Source organism: Castor canadensis, chromosome 3 (assembly GCF_047511655.1).
Source record: "Castor canadensis chromosome 3, mCasCan1.hap1v2, whole genome shotgun sequence".
Lineage (NCBI taxonomy): Eukaryota > Metazoa > Chordata > Mammalia > Rodentia > Castoridae > Castor > Castor canadensis.
The window spans coordinates 15,696,343-15,715,725 of NC_133388.1; the positions used below are offsets into that span (position 1 = coordinate 15,696,343).

The 19,383-nt window shown below is 37.2% G+C and overlaps 1 protein-coding gene across 30 annotated transcripts in view; it reads right to left on the reverse strand.

Annotated features, from left to right (window-relative positions):
• Unc79 (unc-79 homolog, NALCN channel complex subunit) overlaps window positions 1-19,383 on the reverse strand; it is a 261,091-nt gene that overhangs the window by 63,463 nt on the left and 178,245 nt on the right. For 24 of the 30 annotated variants that reach the window (XM_074067276.1, XM_074067275.1, XM_074067270.1 and 21 more), the window contains 6 exons: window positions 17,556-17,705; window positions 15,738-16,955; window positions 10,829-10,936; window positions 6,035-6,151; window positions 3,286-3,369; window positions 212-314 (listed from right to left, as the gene is read on the reverse strand). In XM_074067276.1, the coding sequence (XP_073923377.1) occupies window positions 212-314; window positions 3,286-3,369; window positions 6,035-6,151; window positions 10,829-10,936; window positions 15,738-16,955; window positions 17,556-17,705 (1,780 nt within the window). The remainder of the gene's footprint in view (window positions 1-211; window positions 315-3,285; window positions 3,370-6,034; window positions 6,152-10,828; window positions 10,937-15,737; window positions 16,956-17,555; window positions 17,706-19,383) is intronic. The other 6 variants (XM_074067265.1, XM_074067268.1, XM_074067262.1 and 3 more) reach the window with 5 other exon arrangements.

Below are 19,383 nucleotides of genomic sequence, written 5' to 3' on the forward strand. Positions count from 1 at the left end.
CTGAATAAAAAAAAGAAATGCCTAAGCACAAAGATTGGTCAGATAACACAGTATTTCTAAAATCACAATACAGACCAACATTTACACTCAGCTTTTTGAAGAACAAAGCCTGACTTAAAAGCAAAGCATGTTTTCTCTTATACTCTCTCACAACCCTGGTCACCAAACTAATACTATAAATATGGTGAAGAAAATAACTCTGTGAACTTACTTGTCCGTCATCACTGTTGGCTGCTCATCAGTGAATTCTTCAGGTGCAGGCACAAACATACTGACTATGCTGGGTGCTGACAGCAAGCTGGATTTAGTGGCACCTGGGTAAGCAGCAAAGAGACAAACAGTAAATAAAGATCAGCTTCTGGGGCCAGGAAAGGCCCCATTCTGCTCTTATAAACCCTCTGAAGATCACATTCACAGGACTGTGACTTGGATATCCCAACTGCATTGTGAAAACCCTCAACAGTGAAATTAAGTGAAGAAAGAATGTGATTTGTTTCTGCTTGTATGATTTTAAGAGCTAGATGTCTATCTCTCCCTTGCTTCTTGACTTTGAAAAAAATCAGAAACAGTTCAGATGTACCAACAGGGTACTAAGACAAAGATGACAAAGGGGAAAATCTATTCTAGGGTATCCCTAAGTCAGTAACACCCTTATTTGCTAACATAAATAAAAGCTTCCCATACGATACTGCATTTCTAAAAGCACAAATGCCTATCAACATTAAAGTATTGCTAATATGGGAAGGAAATGGGAGTCCAGAACTTCACATACCTAAGCAAGGGGAGATATTTGAGCTAGGAAATATTGGTGCAGTTTTCTATTTTAGAAATTAATACCATAAACTCCAAAGCAAAAAGACTTCATTTTTCTAACTGCAGTATTTATGAATGAAACATCAAGTGTTTTGAAGGTACCATTCAGTGACTCACTGCACTTTAGCCAATCAATACCACAGTGTTCAAAACTTTGGGGTTTGATCCCTTCAAAAAAATTTAAAGCAGGAATCTGAGCAACATACTCCAATGATGAATAAATCTGGAGAGTCATGAGGGTATTCTCCATTAAGAAAGCCTCCAGTGCTGGGAAAACTCTCTGGGGACTGCAAATGAGGCATCCAAGATGAATCCCCAACTGACAATCCAGAATAATGCCTTGTTCTACAAAGTAATAACTCAGATTCTGAGTTCTTCAAATAGGAAAGAAGACAAAAAAAGCCTCAATGGTCATTGAATAATATGTTTCTCATCAAGACACTGGCAATGTGGTGCTGAAAAAAACCCCTACATGATCTCTCTTAAATAGGAGATGAATAATGATTGAGGGGATGGTTTCAAAAGGAATCAAAATAAAAATTTTAGAAACCTAGCCAATGGGCAATTTTTCAATCAGACAGGAAAAAATGTATTGAAGTTTTTTCAAAGTCAACATGATTTCCATACTATAGACTACCTTGCCCAATTAGAGGTTATAAAATGTTTTATGAGAAACTGGAAACTCGCATTCATACCACAAAGGAAAAGTATCTGAAAATATCTTTATGTCACTTCCTAATCTCCCAAATAAGACTAAAAATTTTATTGCTATATTTATCAACTATCTCTGAGATAATATTGTTTCCTAAGTGATCCTAAATGTATCATTAACAAAGATCTCTGATTGTTTCATAAATATGAGTTTGCTTTGAGTGGAAGCAATAGTATTACAAGCATAATTATAAATTGATCAATAATAGAAAAGGCAAAAACTAGGCAAAGATAAAAGAAGTCTTCAAACTATGATCCTCCTGATCTCAGCCTCCCAAGTAGCTAGGAATATAGACGTGAGCTATAAGCGCCCAGTCAAAGAGGCATTTTTTTTTAAAATAATAGCATTGTGAAGTTGTTTTTCTATATGACAACACAGACTATATGATGCAGAATTTATGGCAGTCATCTGTGAAAGCATGTAAGTTAAGTTACTAGACATTGGTCCTTACAGGGCAACATTAGCTAAATCAATGACTTTCTGAATCCTGCTACTGAGGTGGAAACAAAGAATAATGTACAAGAAGGTGAGAAATGCAAAAAACAAAGCCATAGACCTCAGCTACCTTTTGCTATTGCTGAGTCACAACTAAGTCTGCAATATTAAAAAGGCAGTCCTTTATCCCTGAGCTGCTGTAAATACTTCTAAGGCCACCATTACTGGTTCCCCTCCTGAATATTCAGAGTTCCTTCTGTACAGAACTAGAAGCAGAAACAGAGGGTTCTCAGAAATATAAATAAGGAGAGGACCAACTTCAAAACTGGAGACATTGACAAAAACCCCTCTAGGAATTTTGGAGATAGGAGAAACTAAAATTGTGTGTCAGTCCCCTCAGCTGCACTAGTGGATTCTTTGGCTTACCATGAAAGAGACAGGTATCAGCTTTATATTTTGATTTACTTTATCTAATTCTATTTTTACTACTACTCAGTCACTAGGTCACAAACAAGCACCAAAGATTTGTCCAACACCCTGACTTCTGCTCATAAAAGCTTTTTCTAGCCCCAAGATGAGAAGAATCTCACCTCCTTTGATAACGGGCTAAAACTGCTACTTAAAACCAAAGAAGTGATTAGAAAAGCTGGATAACTCCCAGGAAAACCAGAAGAATAGTGTGGTCTAGAGAAACAGGTCTTCTTGATTTAAAAGAATACCTTAGCAGATGCACTTATAGTTTTTAAAAAACTTTTTCTTGCCAATGATAAATTAATCTGCCTTCTGAATTTCAAGAGGAACAAAAGTAAGGATTAATACTTCTTAGTTAAAATTCATAGAATGGGTTTAAAAAAAAAACTGATGATCTTAGCACAGATTGCTCCTATGAGCAGAATAAAGTCATATGTGTATATATATATATATATATATGTATATACATATATATATATATATATACTTTTCTGAGCTGGACCAGGCTCAGAAAAGTATACATAGGGTTATATGGAAAACTGATACATGTTGGAGGAATGTTGCAGGACCCGGAATGCCCAATCTAGAAACAGCTGAGGGAATAAGCAATAGATGGCTATTTTCAAATGTCCAAAAAGTTAAGTGAGAGATACTATACTTGTTTTGTGTGGCATGAAGGGTTATGAAGTCACTACGAGTGAGGACTTTCATGCATTCCCAGGCCCTGAAGGTATTTTTCAGAGGTTGGACCACTTCATAGAACCACTGAAGAGGTTTCCGCATCTGCTGGGTGACTAAGTGACAGATGTATACAGTCTTTCAGCTCTACAGTCTGACACTCTGACTCAACCAACCTCTCATTCTCAACGGCTGTCCCTCCAGGTCAGGATTTAGGCACATTGGCACATTACATTGGCGTTTTCCCAGCTGTATCTGTTCTGTGGATAAATAGAGCATTTCAGTCTTTAATGTGATTATTTTAGCACAATTCACATTGCAATAGGTATAACCAATAATCTCTTTGGGCCATTGTTTTGATCATTGTTACTGGTGATCATTAACATTTAAAGGATACATCCTAGATTTTAGGGTAGAATTGCTTGGGTTTTCTTATAAGCCTGCCATCCAGTTAAATGAAATGCATCAGAAAGCAGAGAACACCCAGAAATATCCATTAAGAAGTCCGGATCTCTCCTCACTTCAAAAAAGTACAAATCCTGTATCTCCTGATACAAAATGAGAGGCCAATGTCATGGCCACGAAAGAAATGTCTTATAAAAATCACAAATACATAAGTGATAATTTGGGATAATGGCCAGAACGTTTGTAGACAAAATACATGGACCTGGTAGAAGGAAATGACAGGCATTTGACTGAAAGATGGAGAACAGGACTAGGGGCAGGAGCAGAAATGGAGAAGAGGTGCTTCAGGAATATTTATTCACATGAAAGATGAGACAAAGAAGCAACTCATCTCAGTGTGTTCAATGCATAAGGGGCAGGTACTCTGTAAGTATGCTAATATATACCAAGGTGATCTGTTATGACCCATGTTTTAGGCTACCTTTCTCAAATGTATGGCCACATCTGTTCTTGGTGGAGACTGGTGAGTCACTGAATCAACATGTGGTTTAAAGTCACATGCCACTAACATCATAAACAAACAAAAAACCCTGAGAATACGGAGATAAAACTCTAGTGGGACTTAAGGGAGCACAGAACCAACTTGGAGGATGGAGAAGAAGCCCAGGAACACTCAGCTGAAAGAAATTCAGACAGCATGTAAATGGGAAGTTTTAAATAAGAAACCACAGTGATATGAATAAAGTTGAAGTCTGGTTGAAAATTGAAAAATTCAGTTAAAGGGATTATTTGTCATCATGTAGTTTTTTTAAGATTAAAATTCAGACTGGAAATTGGGACCAATTCACCTTTTTTTATACTCTGCCTAGTCAATCAAACTAGGCTGTAATTTAGACAGAACCTAAAATAGTTACTTATTACAAAAAACAACAGCATGGTAAAATGATGTTCAGAGTCCTCAGGTCAACCTAGGATTTAATACTAGACACTTAACCAAAGTAAAGCTTCCATTCTCAGATCCTTACATAGCTTCAACTCTGTAGAGAGAGAAACACAGTCCTCTTTGGTATGGACAGAAGGACTCTACTCAAGCTAAATAAATTCTTGAGGTTGACTATCTACTGTCTTTCTCCTTCCCTTGCCTGTTGGCTTTTGGCTACTCACTGTTCACTCCCACAAATCACTAAACAAAGAGAAAATACTAAACCTTTAAAATGTTAAGAACTTTTACAAAGTTCAAAACAACTGAAACTGTCTGTTACATGTGGGATTGGGTGTGGTATATGGAATTTAATTATCTAGATAAATGCTCTTTTTTGAAGAATAATAAGGGCAAGTAAGATGACAGACACACACACACACACACACACATAATTTTAAAAACCAAAATCTCAGTATTTGGTTTGTGGGCATTGTAATTGGTAGTCATAATGAAGAATATTAAGATAATTTCTTATAACCATAGACAGAAAGTACTTAACAAGAGACTGAAAAGAGTGTATGATGCCTACCACAGCATGTCATAGTAATAAACACTTATATCTTCATAGTATTTGTATGCTTCAAAGTGCTTTCATGTATATAGTCTTATACCTAAAAATGGCCTATTTAATTTAAAAAGGAAAAAGAAAGGCAGGGAATTCAAAGAGGATTGTGGCAGTATTACTGGCTTGAGAAGGTAGTATAGGTAAAGAATATATTAACAAGGTTTAGAAAATGCAGAGTGATCATGTTTTAGACATGGAAGTCAATTCTTTCTTTAAAACTAATCTTAGAGTCAGGTTTTAAGGTCTCATGCCTGTCATCCTAGCTACCTGAGAGACTGAGATTGGAAGATTGAGGTTCTAGGCCATCCTGGGAAAACAGTTTGTGAGACCTCCATCTCCAAAATAACCAGACCAAAATGGACTAGAGGTATGGCTCAAGCAGTAGAATGCTTGCTTTGCAAGTGCCTGCTTTGCAAGTGCAAAGCCTTGGGTTCAAACCACAGAGTCCCAACAAAAAATATTTTTTCAAAAACTAATTAGATACAGTTCCATCTTATGAGCAGGAGGGTGTGTGGCTGCAACCTGGTGACCTTTCTGACTAAAACACAGAACTCATATTCCCAAACCTACTGGTAGATCACTACATTACTGAGCTGACATTAGTTATTACTACTACCATTATTATTAATATTCATTTATTCTTTGGTACTTCATAATTTATAAAAGAGGGAATATTGATACTCTGCTGTGTGTTTTTTAATGTTCATCATGAAATCATAGTTTCCCTTTCCCCAGACTGACAACCTAAGATCTAAAATTTGGGTCTAAGAGTAAAAAGAGCCGCTAGATGGAAGAACATATTGCTCTAGAACACTTGGAAAGTTTAAATAGACTTATTGCTTTAGGTTTTTAAAATTATTTGAACCAAAGAACATGAGAGAAAATTTATTCCTTAACAAGGAGCAGAGTGGACACAGAGAAAGTGGCATTAGCTAGTCTGAGAGGTAAAACAAGAAGAAAAGGCTTGACCCACCAGTGTCCCAGTTGCTGATGTTATGGGGGGCGCTAGACTGGTGTTCCAGCTGTCGCTTCATTAACTGGCTCATTGTCAGAACTCCCAGGGATCCCCTTTTCATCTGCCTATACTGAGCTATATGAAGGAAATTAGGAGATGATTACTAGGGGGAACAAATTTCCACAGGACACAAAGGCTCTACACATCCATATGAATCTTAATTACTTATTCATAACTTTGATAAATTATATGCTTCTATCCAAGTGAAAACCTAAGGCACTCTGCTGTTCCAAGTGTCTTTCTTTATTCAGTATAGACAGTAAAAGTGTCCTTTAGTAATGATCTGCAACCTGAAAATATTTACCCCAGTTACAGCTGAATGAAATATGATTATTTTCATTTGCTTTTTATTTACATACTCCACCACACTCCAAAAAGGATTTAAGACAGATAATTTTACTTTGAATTTATAGCTCAACTTTTAACAGAGCTTATTCATACACAGTTTCAGTCTTCATTATATCTCCATGAAGTCCTCCAGTATATATGCATATATATATGATGTGTGTGTGTGTGTGTGTGTGTGTGCATATGTGCTTGTACATTTTGGAGTAGGATGACACATATCAACCTCAATTTTTAGAAAGAGTATTGAAGCAAATGAAATTATGTTACTATGGAACCAATCAGCAACAAAGATGGTCCTAAAACCAAAACATATCAACTCTATTGCTGTTTCCAATCTCTATATGATCTCCTACCTACTGTTTGAAAAATGTGAATCAAATAGCATTTCATAAGTATGTTCCTGTACTCATCTTTGTTTTAGAAACAATGGTAAAATTGTTATCCAGAATTAAGCACTGACAAATATACTACCAATAATGAAAAGTTATATGCATTTTCTAACCAGGAAACAACAAAAGGCACTCTGCTAATACTCTGCTAAGTTAGAAAGTAGCCTACCTTCTTTGCTCCTATTCCACTGTGAGAGGCCCCACCAAACTGTACCAACCAACCCAGCATAAGAGACAGAGCACCAACAACGTGGCTTTTCTACATGACTCCACACACTTGGACATTTGACAGTTTGTGTGTTTTCACTCTCTTATATAATGCCAATTTCAGAAACCAAAGCCATGAACATATCCTAGAAAGTGATAGCACAAACCAGGATGACTGGATGGCCCCTGGAAAGCTTTAAATGTTGTACACAGGTTTCACAATCATGATAGCAAGGCAGCAACTTGGTGTAAGGTGAAATCAATTATAACATTATTTCTGATGCAATTAGCATGCTACATGATTTATGGTGGTCATGGCATGTTTAGCTATAAAATAACTAGCTAATAAATTGAGCAAGAAAAAGAATGTGATGGGAATTCTTGTGTCTTGGAGTCCATGTTATCTGAATTTAGGGAAATGACTAATCAACCTAATGTTAAATATCTCTTATTTTAGTTGTTTATTGGTAAATTTTATAATTTTATGACTTATCTGAAAAGTGCAGCTTTAAATAAAATTCATTAATTTAAAAGATTTAACAAATTAAAAATTAGTAACATCTTGTAGACTCAATCAAATAGGGGTTTAAAACTTCTAGTGATTGAACAATTTCTCCAGTTCTCAGTTTTGTTTTTGTATTCTTTTGTAGTGCTGGGGATGGAACCCAAGCAAGTACATATGCTAGGCAAGTACAACTGAGTTACACTCCCAGCCTCTCAGTTTTAAAGACAACAAAAACCCTTAAGGTCTAGCCTCATGTATAAGATACCTAGCTTTATTATGCCTCCAAGAGCACACTACCAAGAGCTATAAAGTGCATGCTTTTAATGCCAAGGAGAGGAAAGGCGAAAATCTTATGGTGTGTTAAATTAAATCCAAAAAGGCTAGATTCAATCATGACTTTGGGATCATGATTTTGTTTTGTTTTGTTTTCAGTGCTAGGGCTTGAAGTCAAAGCCTACGCCTTGAGCCACTCCCAGCCCTTTTTTGTGATGAGGTTTTTAGAGATAGGGTCTTGCAACACTATTTGCCTGGGCTGAATTTGAACTGTGATCCCCTGATCTCTTCCTCCTGAGTAGCCAGGATTACAGGCATGAGCCACTGGCACCTAGCGATACATTTATTTTATGATACATTTAACCTGCATTGAAGTTACACAGACTTAATCATCCTATCTCAAATTATATCTACTTGAAATTCTAATCCGAATTTACTGTCATTTTTAGATTATCCATGCAAATTAGGGAAAGAAAATACACTTTCATGATTTTGTTATATGGACTTAAAGGCATTTTATCATGTTAAGAAACATTTTGTGATAAAAGAAGAACAATTAGATTTAGAACAAGGTATTATTCTTTGCTACCAAATGGCAAATAACTGTCACTTGGAACTATTTCTTAGAATTTCTATAATCTTATAATTGACTTTGAATTACTCCAAGACAGTGTGTTATACTAAAAAAAGAACCTAGGCTTGGAAATCTAACAGACCTAGCATCAATTCCTGTTTCTATCACTTAGTAGCTGTATAACTTTAGGCAAGTCTTTTAGCCTTTTTGAACCTCAGTTTCCCATCTGTAAAATGGAGTCAACAATCTGCCAGGCAGTGCTCAAATAAGGATTGGATTACATAATATATGTGAACAATTCAGTTCAGTGCCTAGCACACAATAGGTGTCCAATAAATGATAGCCATAATTACTATTATACCTCTAAGCTCCTTGAGAACAAGGAGCTTATTTATTCACCTGTGATCCCCAGTGCCAAGCAGACTGCCTGACACCTGCCAGACAATAATGAATAATTTCTGAATGAATGAATATACAAATGAATGATGATGATGACAACAATGATGATGACAATGGCGATACTCCACACTACCAGTCCAGCATTTACATTGAGATCTTTATCTGGCTCTTCAGGATCATCCTAATTGCAAAAGATGGTCAAATGAAAATTGACTGGCTCTTCAGGCAGCATCCACATGGAATACAGAACTTATCAGCACATGTGGCAAAGGCTTATAGAGTTCCACCTTTGTTTGTATCTGGTTCCCATTAAGATTTCCTGTGCTAAAGTCTATTAGTTGACCAGAAAACACATGAAAAAATGCTCACCATCTCTAGCAATAAAGGAAATGCAAATTAAAACCACGCTAAGATTCCACCTCACCCCTGTTAGAATAGCCATCATCAGCAACACCAGCAACAACAGGTGTTGGCGAGGATGCGGGGAAAAAGGAACCCTCTTACACTGTTGGTGGGAATGTAGACTAGTACAACCACTCTGGAAAAAATTTGGAGGCTACTTAAAAAGCTGGACATCGATCTATCATTTGATCCAGCAATACCACTCTTGGGGATATATCTAAAAGACTGTTACTCCAGAGGCACCTGCACATCCATGTTTATTGCAGCACTATTCACAATAGCCAAGTTATGGAAACAGCCAAGATGCCCCACCACTGACGAATGGATTAAAGAAAATGTGGTATCTATACACAATGGAATTTTATGCAGCCAGGAAGAAGAACGAAATGTTATCATTCGCTGGTAAATGGATGGAATTGGAGAACATCATTCTGAGTGAGGTTAGCCTGGCTCAAAAGACCAAAAATCGTATGTTCTCTCTCATATGTGGACATGAGGTCAAGGGCAAACACAACAAGAGGATTGGACTATGAGCACATGATAAAAGCGAGAGCACACAAGGAAGGGGTGAGGATAGGTAAGACACCTAAAAAACTAGCTAGCATTTGTTGCCCTTAACGCAGAGAAACTAAAGCAGATACCTTAAAGCAACTGAGGCCAATAGGAAAAGGGGAACAGGTACTAGAGAAAAGGTTAGATCAAAAAGAATTAACCTAGAAGGTAACACCCACGCACAGGAAATCAATGTGAGTCAATGCCCTGTATAGCTATCCTTATCTCAACCAGCAAAAACCCTTGTTCCTTCCTATTATTGCTTATACTCTCTCTACAAGAAAATTAGAAATAAGGGCAAAATAGTTTCTGCTGGGTATTGAGGCGGGGGAGAGAGAGGGGGCGGAGTGGGTGGTAAGGGAGGGGGTGGGGGCAGGGGGGAGAAATGAACCAAGCCTTGTATGCACATATGAATAATAAAAGAAAAATGAAAAAAATAAAATAAAATAAAATAAAATTACTCTAGATTACTTACAATGCAAAAAAAAAAAAATAAAGTCTATTAGTTGACTCCACTGAACTAGGTGGACACCCTGATGGAAATCCAACGAACTCGCCCTTCTCTAGGACCCAGCACCAAAACATTAGCCTTCTATACATCCTGCAATAACTGGTCACACCATTTTTATTTTCCAATCCAAAAAGGCTAGATTCAGTCACGCCTATGGGTTCATGATATATGATACATTTATTTTATGATAATCTAGATAAAATTTTGTCAGGATAGAGGAGATTCAAATTAAATAAATGTGTACAATTCTTATGGATACTGCTTTTTACATCTCATATAACCAGATCCCTGCTCTATGTGTAGACTAATAGTAGATAATTTTTATTTTATTCATTGATGAAATTCAGTGATTATTCTTTAACTAATTAGGATTCTTGGCCAAACAGTAACCATATGATTAATAAAACATTTGAGGTATAGACTAAAGTGGGCCATGCCACACCTCAGGGTCTCAGAGAATACAAGAGAGGATCACCAAGGCAGCTAATACATTTTTAAAAGGGGAAAAAAAGATTGCAAAGTTTTAAGCAATGCAACAAATTGTGTTCCAAAATCAATGCACAAGTGAAATGATCGCCAGAGAAAATCTTACTTGATATTGAGGAATGACTACTTGTTTCTGGCACACCTGCTTCTAATGTAGGGGCAGATGAAGATTCTCGTGGCATTTCCGAAGTTGAAAGTCCTTTAGGAGAAGGATCTACAAATGGAAATATTATTTAAAACTCAGGACACTGGTGAAAAGCAAGTTCAAGATCCTTTTCCATGTCTTCTTCCCTCTTGTCTACTGTACCCATTCAAATCTTTATATACTTTTTGGCCCTAATAATAACTTTAAGGGAATTACATATGTGCTGGTTTTCAAGTTCCATAGAAAGCTGATTCTATATTACAGTTCACATCTATAGATATGTCTTTTAGAGATTAATGATATCACAGTTGCAAAGTTAAAGCTAAGAATGTTCACAATACTAAATTTCTTTTCATCTAATACCTAAAGATACTTAATATTCCATTCCATCTATCTCCACCTTTGTCTGGCAGTTTTCCACTCATCATTTATATCTCAATTTATATAGAATATTCCCCCTCAAGAAGGCTTCCAGGACCTCATTTACTTCAAAATGCAAACAAACACTGGTTCAGGTAACCCTCTTACATAATTACAGAATACCTTGTCCTTAACCTTTTCCAAACGTCTCACTCTATAATGTAATTGTCTGCTTACTTGTCTATAACATTGCTAAAACAGAAGTGATTTCAGAGCAGGGGCTGTGTCTAATGTGAAATAAATACTGTGAACTCAGATATTATATTTTGTTAGTCAAACATCAAATAGACTATCATTTTTTCTCCTGTTTGATGATTTGAGCTTACCTAAGATGAACTATTTTCTGCATATAGTATTGCCTTACTCATCTATCAATAATGGGAAACAAGCTGTCCCACATAATTCCAGGCAGCTATATATTACCTTTAAAACTTTCTTAAGAGTTAATGGTTTGTCACAGCAAACCTCCTAAAATTCTTTTTTTTTAATGCCCAGTAATGGGGTTTGAACTCAGGACTTTGTGCTTGCTAGGCAGGTGCACTACCACTTGGACCATCCCTCCAGCCCTTTTTGCATTGGTTTTTGCATTATTTTTGCAATAGGGTCTCACTTTGAAGTTCCTCCCACTGAACATGCACAGCATATTTCCCTTTTGGCTTGGTTCAGCCCTGTGGTTTTCTTTGGCTAGCAAAGTGTTTTTAGGCATTACCTGACCAAAGGCTTGAAAAGTGCTTGTGCAACTGAGCCTGATCTCTATGGCTCTGCTAATCATGAGAAGAATACTCCTAGGTTCATAGTGTCCAGAGATGGATAGCAGGCATGAGAAGCAGAGCCTGGCCACCCAGCCAAGCCCAGTCAAGCTTAGCCAGTTCCCGGATGACCAATAGACTTTCAAACTAAGTTAGTGCTTATTGTTGTACTATGCTGCTCATTTGTTATGTAGCATTATTCCAGCAATATTACCACTATCTGACTGTTGTCTTAGCATATAGACAATACATACAGACTAGATGAGATCACCAAGAAAATGAGTGTTTATAGATGAACGCTTCATAGCAGTGTTTTTGTTAATAAAGAATACAATGGCAGGAAATTGGAGATAGTGATAATTGTGAAAAGAATTTTACTCAAGAGCTTTTTTCTTTAAATGGAGAGAGAAGTAAGATTATATCTGCATGCTCAAGTCAGAGGTCCTTTAGAAAGAAAAAATGTTTTGGGCCTCTATCCTTAAGTCAGTAAGAGAAATGGGATCTTGGTTAGAAAGACAGCCAGGAGAGCTAGGTGTATTAAGTGCAGATGCTAGAAGGTAGGCAGATGAGGAGATAGGAAGCTGTGAAAATTCCTTCTGATGATGTCAAATAGGAAGAAATATGAAAGTTTGGGAAGAAAAGTAGCTGTGAAATAGTCATGTAGGAGAATGGAAATGTGGATCAGGAAAATATGGTATGGTTGCCAGATAACTTTAAGGACCCAGCTGAGGTTTGTGACCATGAATTTCAAATAGATAGTCCACATTATGTGTTTTTATCCAGTCACATTCATCTGATAGTTACAGGTGCCAATAAATGGAGAGTTTGATTTAACAAGGTCTATGTTTATCCAAGCACAGCTCCAAAAGCAAAAGCCAGAAAGGATTAAAGCACGGGCAGATTATACTAATAGATTTTAATTTAAGTAAGTAAAGAGACAAGACATTAAGTAGGAGACAAACAGTGAAAGACAGAAGAATCAAAACACATTGTCCAGAGGAAGGGGTGGGGGGGCGGAAATGGTAATCAGAGAATAGGAGATGAAATGGAGATCATGGGAAGGCTGTGGTTCTAATTAATCACATGGTCTGTGATTTGACCATGGAAATGAGTAACTGAGCTAAGGTGGAGGATAAAACAACAACAAAATCACTGGAGAAGATAATTCAAGGAACTGAAAAGCCAGAGTGTCAGAAGAGCCACTGACACTAATATTGAAATCAATAAGAAATTAGGCAAGGCTAATTTAGGAATCAAGAGCCAGGAATCGTATTTGTTGACAAATGAGAAAGAGGAGTTAGTGATAACGTCACAATGAGACTGTGAGAGGTATGGTCTGCTGATATGAGATTCAGAGCTGGGAGGTTTTAGAGATAAGGAGGGAATGGTCTGAGAGGGGCAGTGATGTGCAAAGAAGACATCTAGCTGGGCGCCAGTCACATACCCATAATCATCGTTACTCAGGAGAAAGAGACCAGGAGGCCAGGCCAGGCAAAAAAGCAAGACTATTTCAAAAATACCCAACACAAAAAAAGCTGGTGGGGTGGCTCAAGTGATAGGTTGCCTGCCTAGCAAGTATGAGACCCTGAATTCAAACCCAAGTACCACAAAAAAAAAAAAAAAAAAAAACTAGAGAGAGAGAAACACCTAACTAACTCCTGGCATAAGCCCAACAGCACATGAGCTGTTGAGAAAGGTGTGTCATCAGGGAGAGCCAGGCTTCTATCAGACTAAGAAGATGAAAGAAATAATCACAAGAGACAGAAAGAATGAAAGGGATTTTGCTCATGAAGGACCTTCAATTTCTGAGGACACAGGGACAGAATTTGGGAGTCAGGGTAGAGTGGGAAAACATTTGCAACAGAAGGTATGTAAAGCTTACAGAAATCTGAGTGAGGGAGATGAAGAGTAGCCCAGCATTCTGGGACTGAATCCTGAGCTCAAGGCAATTAATGGTGGAAAGGCTGTGATTCTGGAAAGATTAGAAGAAGTAGGTGCCTGGGCTTCCCTCATTCCTGCTTAATAAAGAAGCTCCGGAAAGTCTGAGTATATATTGAGCCCATAGGCCCACTTCCCATGCCCAGCAGGGATGGGCAGAAGATATGTGTGCCTATGGGAGGTACAGGTTATAAACATACAGAATTAAGACAGTTTAATATATTATTATTAGAAAATTTACATATATTATCATTGTCAGATACATTTCTCTTGTTCTGCCATCAAATACATGACTACAAAACCAGTTTCCTCCTTGTAGCCTGAGGACAATCAGATTCAGACATAAGGATGAATAAAGGTAACACATATACACACAAAACATATATAGTATAACCTATATACAACTTATTTATCATGTATATCTACCCTGCAGACCTCATTAGTTTCTTATACTCCCCCTCTATAGACAGCTACCATTTCTAAGCCAAGGATGACCTCCATTCATATGAAGCAATTTCCCTAGCTCCTAAAAGGGTGTATCAGTTTTCTTTGAAACCTTTTTAAATTCTCAAAACTTTCTTGTTATTAACAGAATCTTTTTCCCCTGCCTGACTGGAGCATGACCCTTGCCAAATACATTAATGTTCATTCAGTAGATTTTTACAGAGTATCTTTGAGATACAGAGCTCTGTCCTATAGTAAGAATGCTAGAAAGCTCTGGAAATATCTGAGGCAAAGCTATTTTCTTAGCAGCTCCTTTTGGGTGGAGTAATGGGAAAAGCACCACTAGAACCAGGAAGACAGTCCTGGTACTGCTTCTGCCTGGCCATATAAACCAGGAAAAGGTACATCACCAAGTCTAAGCCTTAGAATCCTCTCATATAAATTGAGGAGAAGATTTGAGGCCTCTAAGGCCTTTGTCAGTTCTCAGTGTTCTTTAACCTATTAATATACTCAAATATCTCTCACTAGCCAATTCTATTTTTTTCTGAAGAGTCACATCAGCAGCAGCATCACTTGGACTAAACTAAGAAAGTAAGTATGAACAAAAAGAAGAAAAAGTGAGTTGTATTCCAACCTTTATTGTAATACTACAGTAGACTGTGTTTTAGGATGAGGGGGTACTATCAGTTTGCCACTTTTTAAAAGTTGTCTTCTTAGAAAAAGTACCTCCAAGAAAATACAGAAAATGCCACTTGGGGCAGAAATCCATGTGCTGTAACAACTTCACCATCAAGTGGTATACATGAATTACAGTCCAGATTATAACTGGCAATTTTTGATTCCTAATGTGTGCACAGTACATACAATCAGATGATTATACCATCGATTCTTAATAGTCCTAAGCACCCTTTATTTTAATCCTCCACATTCGTTCCTCCTTTGACTATATTATAGTTCACTAAAGTAGAGCAGGAAAAAAAGAAAGCAAAAAGAGTTCAATTGAATTACTTTTGCCATTTTAAGAAAGCTAAAATTGTATTTAGAATACCCTGATGTGACTTAATCATTGCCTGTTATTGCCAATGGTGGGTAAGAATTGACCGTAGAGTTTAGAAACAAAAAACACAGAAACATTTATGGAGCCAGAAGAACCACATCTGAATCCATCACATTCTAGTAAGCAGGAAGGATTCACAGTGATTATGAAGCAGTTATAATGTCATATCTTGACATTATAAGATTTTGAATTTGATGCCAAAACCCTACCAAGTAAGATGCACAAACTTGAAGACTGAGAAAAAGAAGAAAGATGAGCTTACCTGGATCTTTCTGTTCTCCCAATTTGTCTAGAATGTTGAAGGATATGTCAAGGTACTCTCTCTGGATAGCACTGACAGCAATCTTTCTCTGTTTCCTCTGCCTAGGAACAATCTGAATCTTAAATTCTGATTCTTCAGCTACATCTTCCTCCACCTTCCTTTCAAGATTCTGTTCTGTATCAGATTCAGCACTCGTATCAGGCTTCTCAATTTCTGTGGGATTCTCAGCATCTTCAGGAACTTTGAGGAGGACAGTTTTTGCCCCTGAACTTGGCATTTGCCCAGAGCTCTCTTCCTCAGTACTAGGGTCAGGGTAATCTTCCATTGACATCTCGGGGAGAGCAAATGACTTCTGAAGGAGGTCTCGTTTTTGCTTAAGCGTTAGTGGACTGCCACAGGAAAACTCTCGCAGTTCCTCTGGCTTTGATAATTCTTCAGAGTCTGTAGGATCTTCCAGGGCTATGAGAAGAGAGTCTTCATTGCCTGCTGACTGATTGTTTCCTGAGTCCTTAGAAGAAAAGTCTTTGGAACAGTCCTCCACACTCACTTGCACAAGAGGAGTTGTGCTTAGACTGAGGACAGAAGGACGGCTGGGGATGGAGGGAGAGGAGGCAGCATTTTTATCTGAGGGACCATCATTTCCTTGGTTCATGGTCTCTTCTTCTTCATCACTCTCCACTATTCGGAGAGGTGGGAGAGGCTCAAATACAAGAGAGTCACTGTCAGATGTTGAGATTAGAGAGTGTTTTTCAGGCCCAGATGTTGAATCTGAGGACAAATCTATCAGATCTAAATCCTCTTTAGGAGCAGACTTTACTGGGGAGTCAACTTTCACCTCAAACGTCTCCATGCAGTTTAACCTAACTTCTGGTATTACAGGCCTTCGTATTTCTTGAAAACCTTCCAGAGCTGGGTTCTCAGGGATTTCAATATTGTCAGGCCTTGTAGCAGAATTTTGTCGAGAACATCCGTGGTCATTTTGTCTTTGTGTGATGTAAGCTGCTTGGGCAGGAGGCTTATCTATGTCACACCGATCTATGCAAGACTTCCTACGATGCTCATCTAATGTAAACAAGAGGGAGTCTGCATTCCCTATATCAAGAGATTTTTGTTTTAAAGAGCGCAGCTTTTTTTTCTGAATGCTTTCTTCTCTCACACAGTGTAGAATGCTGTCTTGTAATGCACCCGTTTCTCTATATTCAGCCAGTTCTATTTCACCTGATTAAAACAGAAAAAGCTAGTACTATTTTACTTGGAGATTGCACCATTTTCCCCCTCATACTTGGGCATACTACTTATTCACATAAATCATAATCACAATCCCAGCTCTACCAGAAGGGAAAACTGACTTTCTGGTCAAGTTTTTGTAAGGTTCATTCTAATTTCAAAAGCTGGAAATCTTTGGGCTGAAAGAAACCAAAACAGTAGTTTAAGATCTGATTTCCAAAATCAAGCTTTAGGATAAGTCCTCAGCTCTATTCATTTGGGTACAAGACGGTGTCTTTTTCTTTTTTTTTTTTTTTTTTTTGGCTGAGGCAGATCTAGGAGCCTGTATTCAAATTGTGTGGAAGAGAAGCAAACATTTTGCAACAAATCAAATCAAGCAATGGTCCTTAAAGACAATCATGATGTTAATGATGTATCTGTCAATTCACGTATATATATAAATGTGCATATATATATACTGTTTGTGCGTACATATATATAAATAAATGGTATCAAAATGTGTAGTAACATAATAAAAATCAAGATTTCACCCCAAACAAACAGTAGAGTACAACATTTCTGCATAAAATTACTAAGAGAAAAAATTCATACTTCTCTGAACATTCATCTCAACCGGCTGATATTTCACCATTTTGCTGCCGCCTATCCTTTTCAATCTTGCAAAAAAAGTTTGAGACTCTTTATTGCAGGGTCCAGTAGGTGTATCATGAATATCAGATTCATCAAAAACACTATCTTCTTCTAATTGGGGAGAGAAAGTCAAAATTACACTTAAGAGGTTATTCTCTCTTAGGCTGTGTCTACACAAGCATTTCAGTGAAAGCATTCTGGGACAGTCTGGGGCATTTCTACACCAGCCAAGTCTAACAGAGGTTGTTATTTCATCCAGGCATCAAATTATCCCTACTTTGAACAGAACAATCTGTTACAAGATCACCTGCCATTTTCTATGTGACAATTGGCAGCATTTTTGAGAGGCATCACAATATTCTAATAGAGCCCTCCTTGGAGAAACTTTTCCAGTGCACTTAAAACCAAACAACACATAGATGTCAGTCAGCTACTTGATCCAGGAGTCTATGACACTGCTTGAACTTGCCTGCTATCTTGGACGGACTTTCAGGATAATTTGGTAAAAAGAAAATTAAATAACAGGGGTAGGTCTTGCCCTTTCTGGATCATATATGCCTTCCTGGGATTTGGGAACTGGCATAGACACAGCCTAACAGTACATGCACCTTATACTTTGTGAATGCAAAATACTGTACTCTACATTTGGTAATGAAACACACAACACACAGAAAAAGCTTAGAAAAGCCACTTGTCATCTCAAAAGCTCCACAAATGATTATGAACTGAAAGAATAAACAAAGGAAAAAGAAAACAGAAAATAACATTTCTTCCTATTAGAGTAACACTTTTCTCTGAGTTGTTTACCATGTGTAATTGTTATGGATCTCATGAATCCTAGAAAGAATATTTGACTTTTATGATCCTAATTCTCCATAAACAAATGGGTCACTTAATCCCTATTGAGCTTGTTTCTATGTCCTTCCTTCTGTCTCCATTTGGTCACTTTTAAATCAAAATCAACCCAAAGACTCATTAATAAAGAAAAAATTGCTATGTCACAACTCAAAAAATTTACTTAATAAATTTTCTTCTTTCATCTTTTGAAATACCAAAACCACATACAAAGCAGCAAGAGAAAAGGCTACTAAAATGTACTTAATGCCATAGTAAATGGAATTAACCTACTTTTTGAGTTGAGAATCACTGAAATCTTAATATTTGACTTATATGTATATTTATATATGACAAAATGAGGCTCAGATGTGATTATGATTACTCAGGATTTCTCAAATGTAAGGAACTATAAACACCAAGTTTAAGTATTGAACCTATCCTAATGCAAAAAAGTATACAAGTAAATGAAACCTGAAGTAGTAAATTTTGGATGACATAGCCATAGTTAATCTTTTTAATCAAATAAAAATGTTAACAATCAAAATGGATACAAAGTTCCCAGTGAACTTCCACAAAGATGAGATCACCCATCCAATTCCCATGTTTCTGAGAAAATGCAACAAAATGACCAGTTTTATTTCTTTATTTCCTTTTTAAAAATTCTCCTTTGAAAAATAGTTTTCTGAGAAAATAGCTATAACAACATCTATTACATAACTTTGGAATAATTTTCAAAATGTACCACATTGGACGATAGAGATGGGAACACAGCAAGACGGCACCTCCCATCTAGGAAGGTTCAGCTGGGATTGGCCCAAACACTGAGCACACATTGAGAACATCCATCGTTTAACTGAACCAACCCAATTTCCCAGAGACTTAAACTGACAGACAAGATATTCTTCAGGGAGGATCTGAATGGTATCAGAATGTAATCTAGTTGTCAGATTTT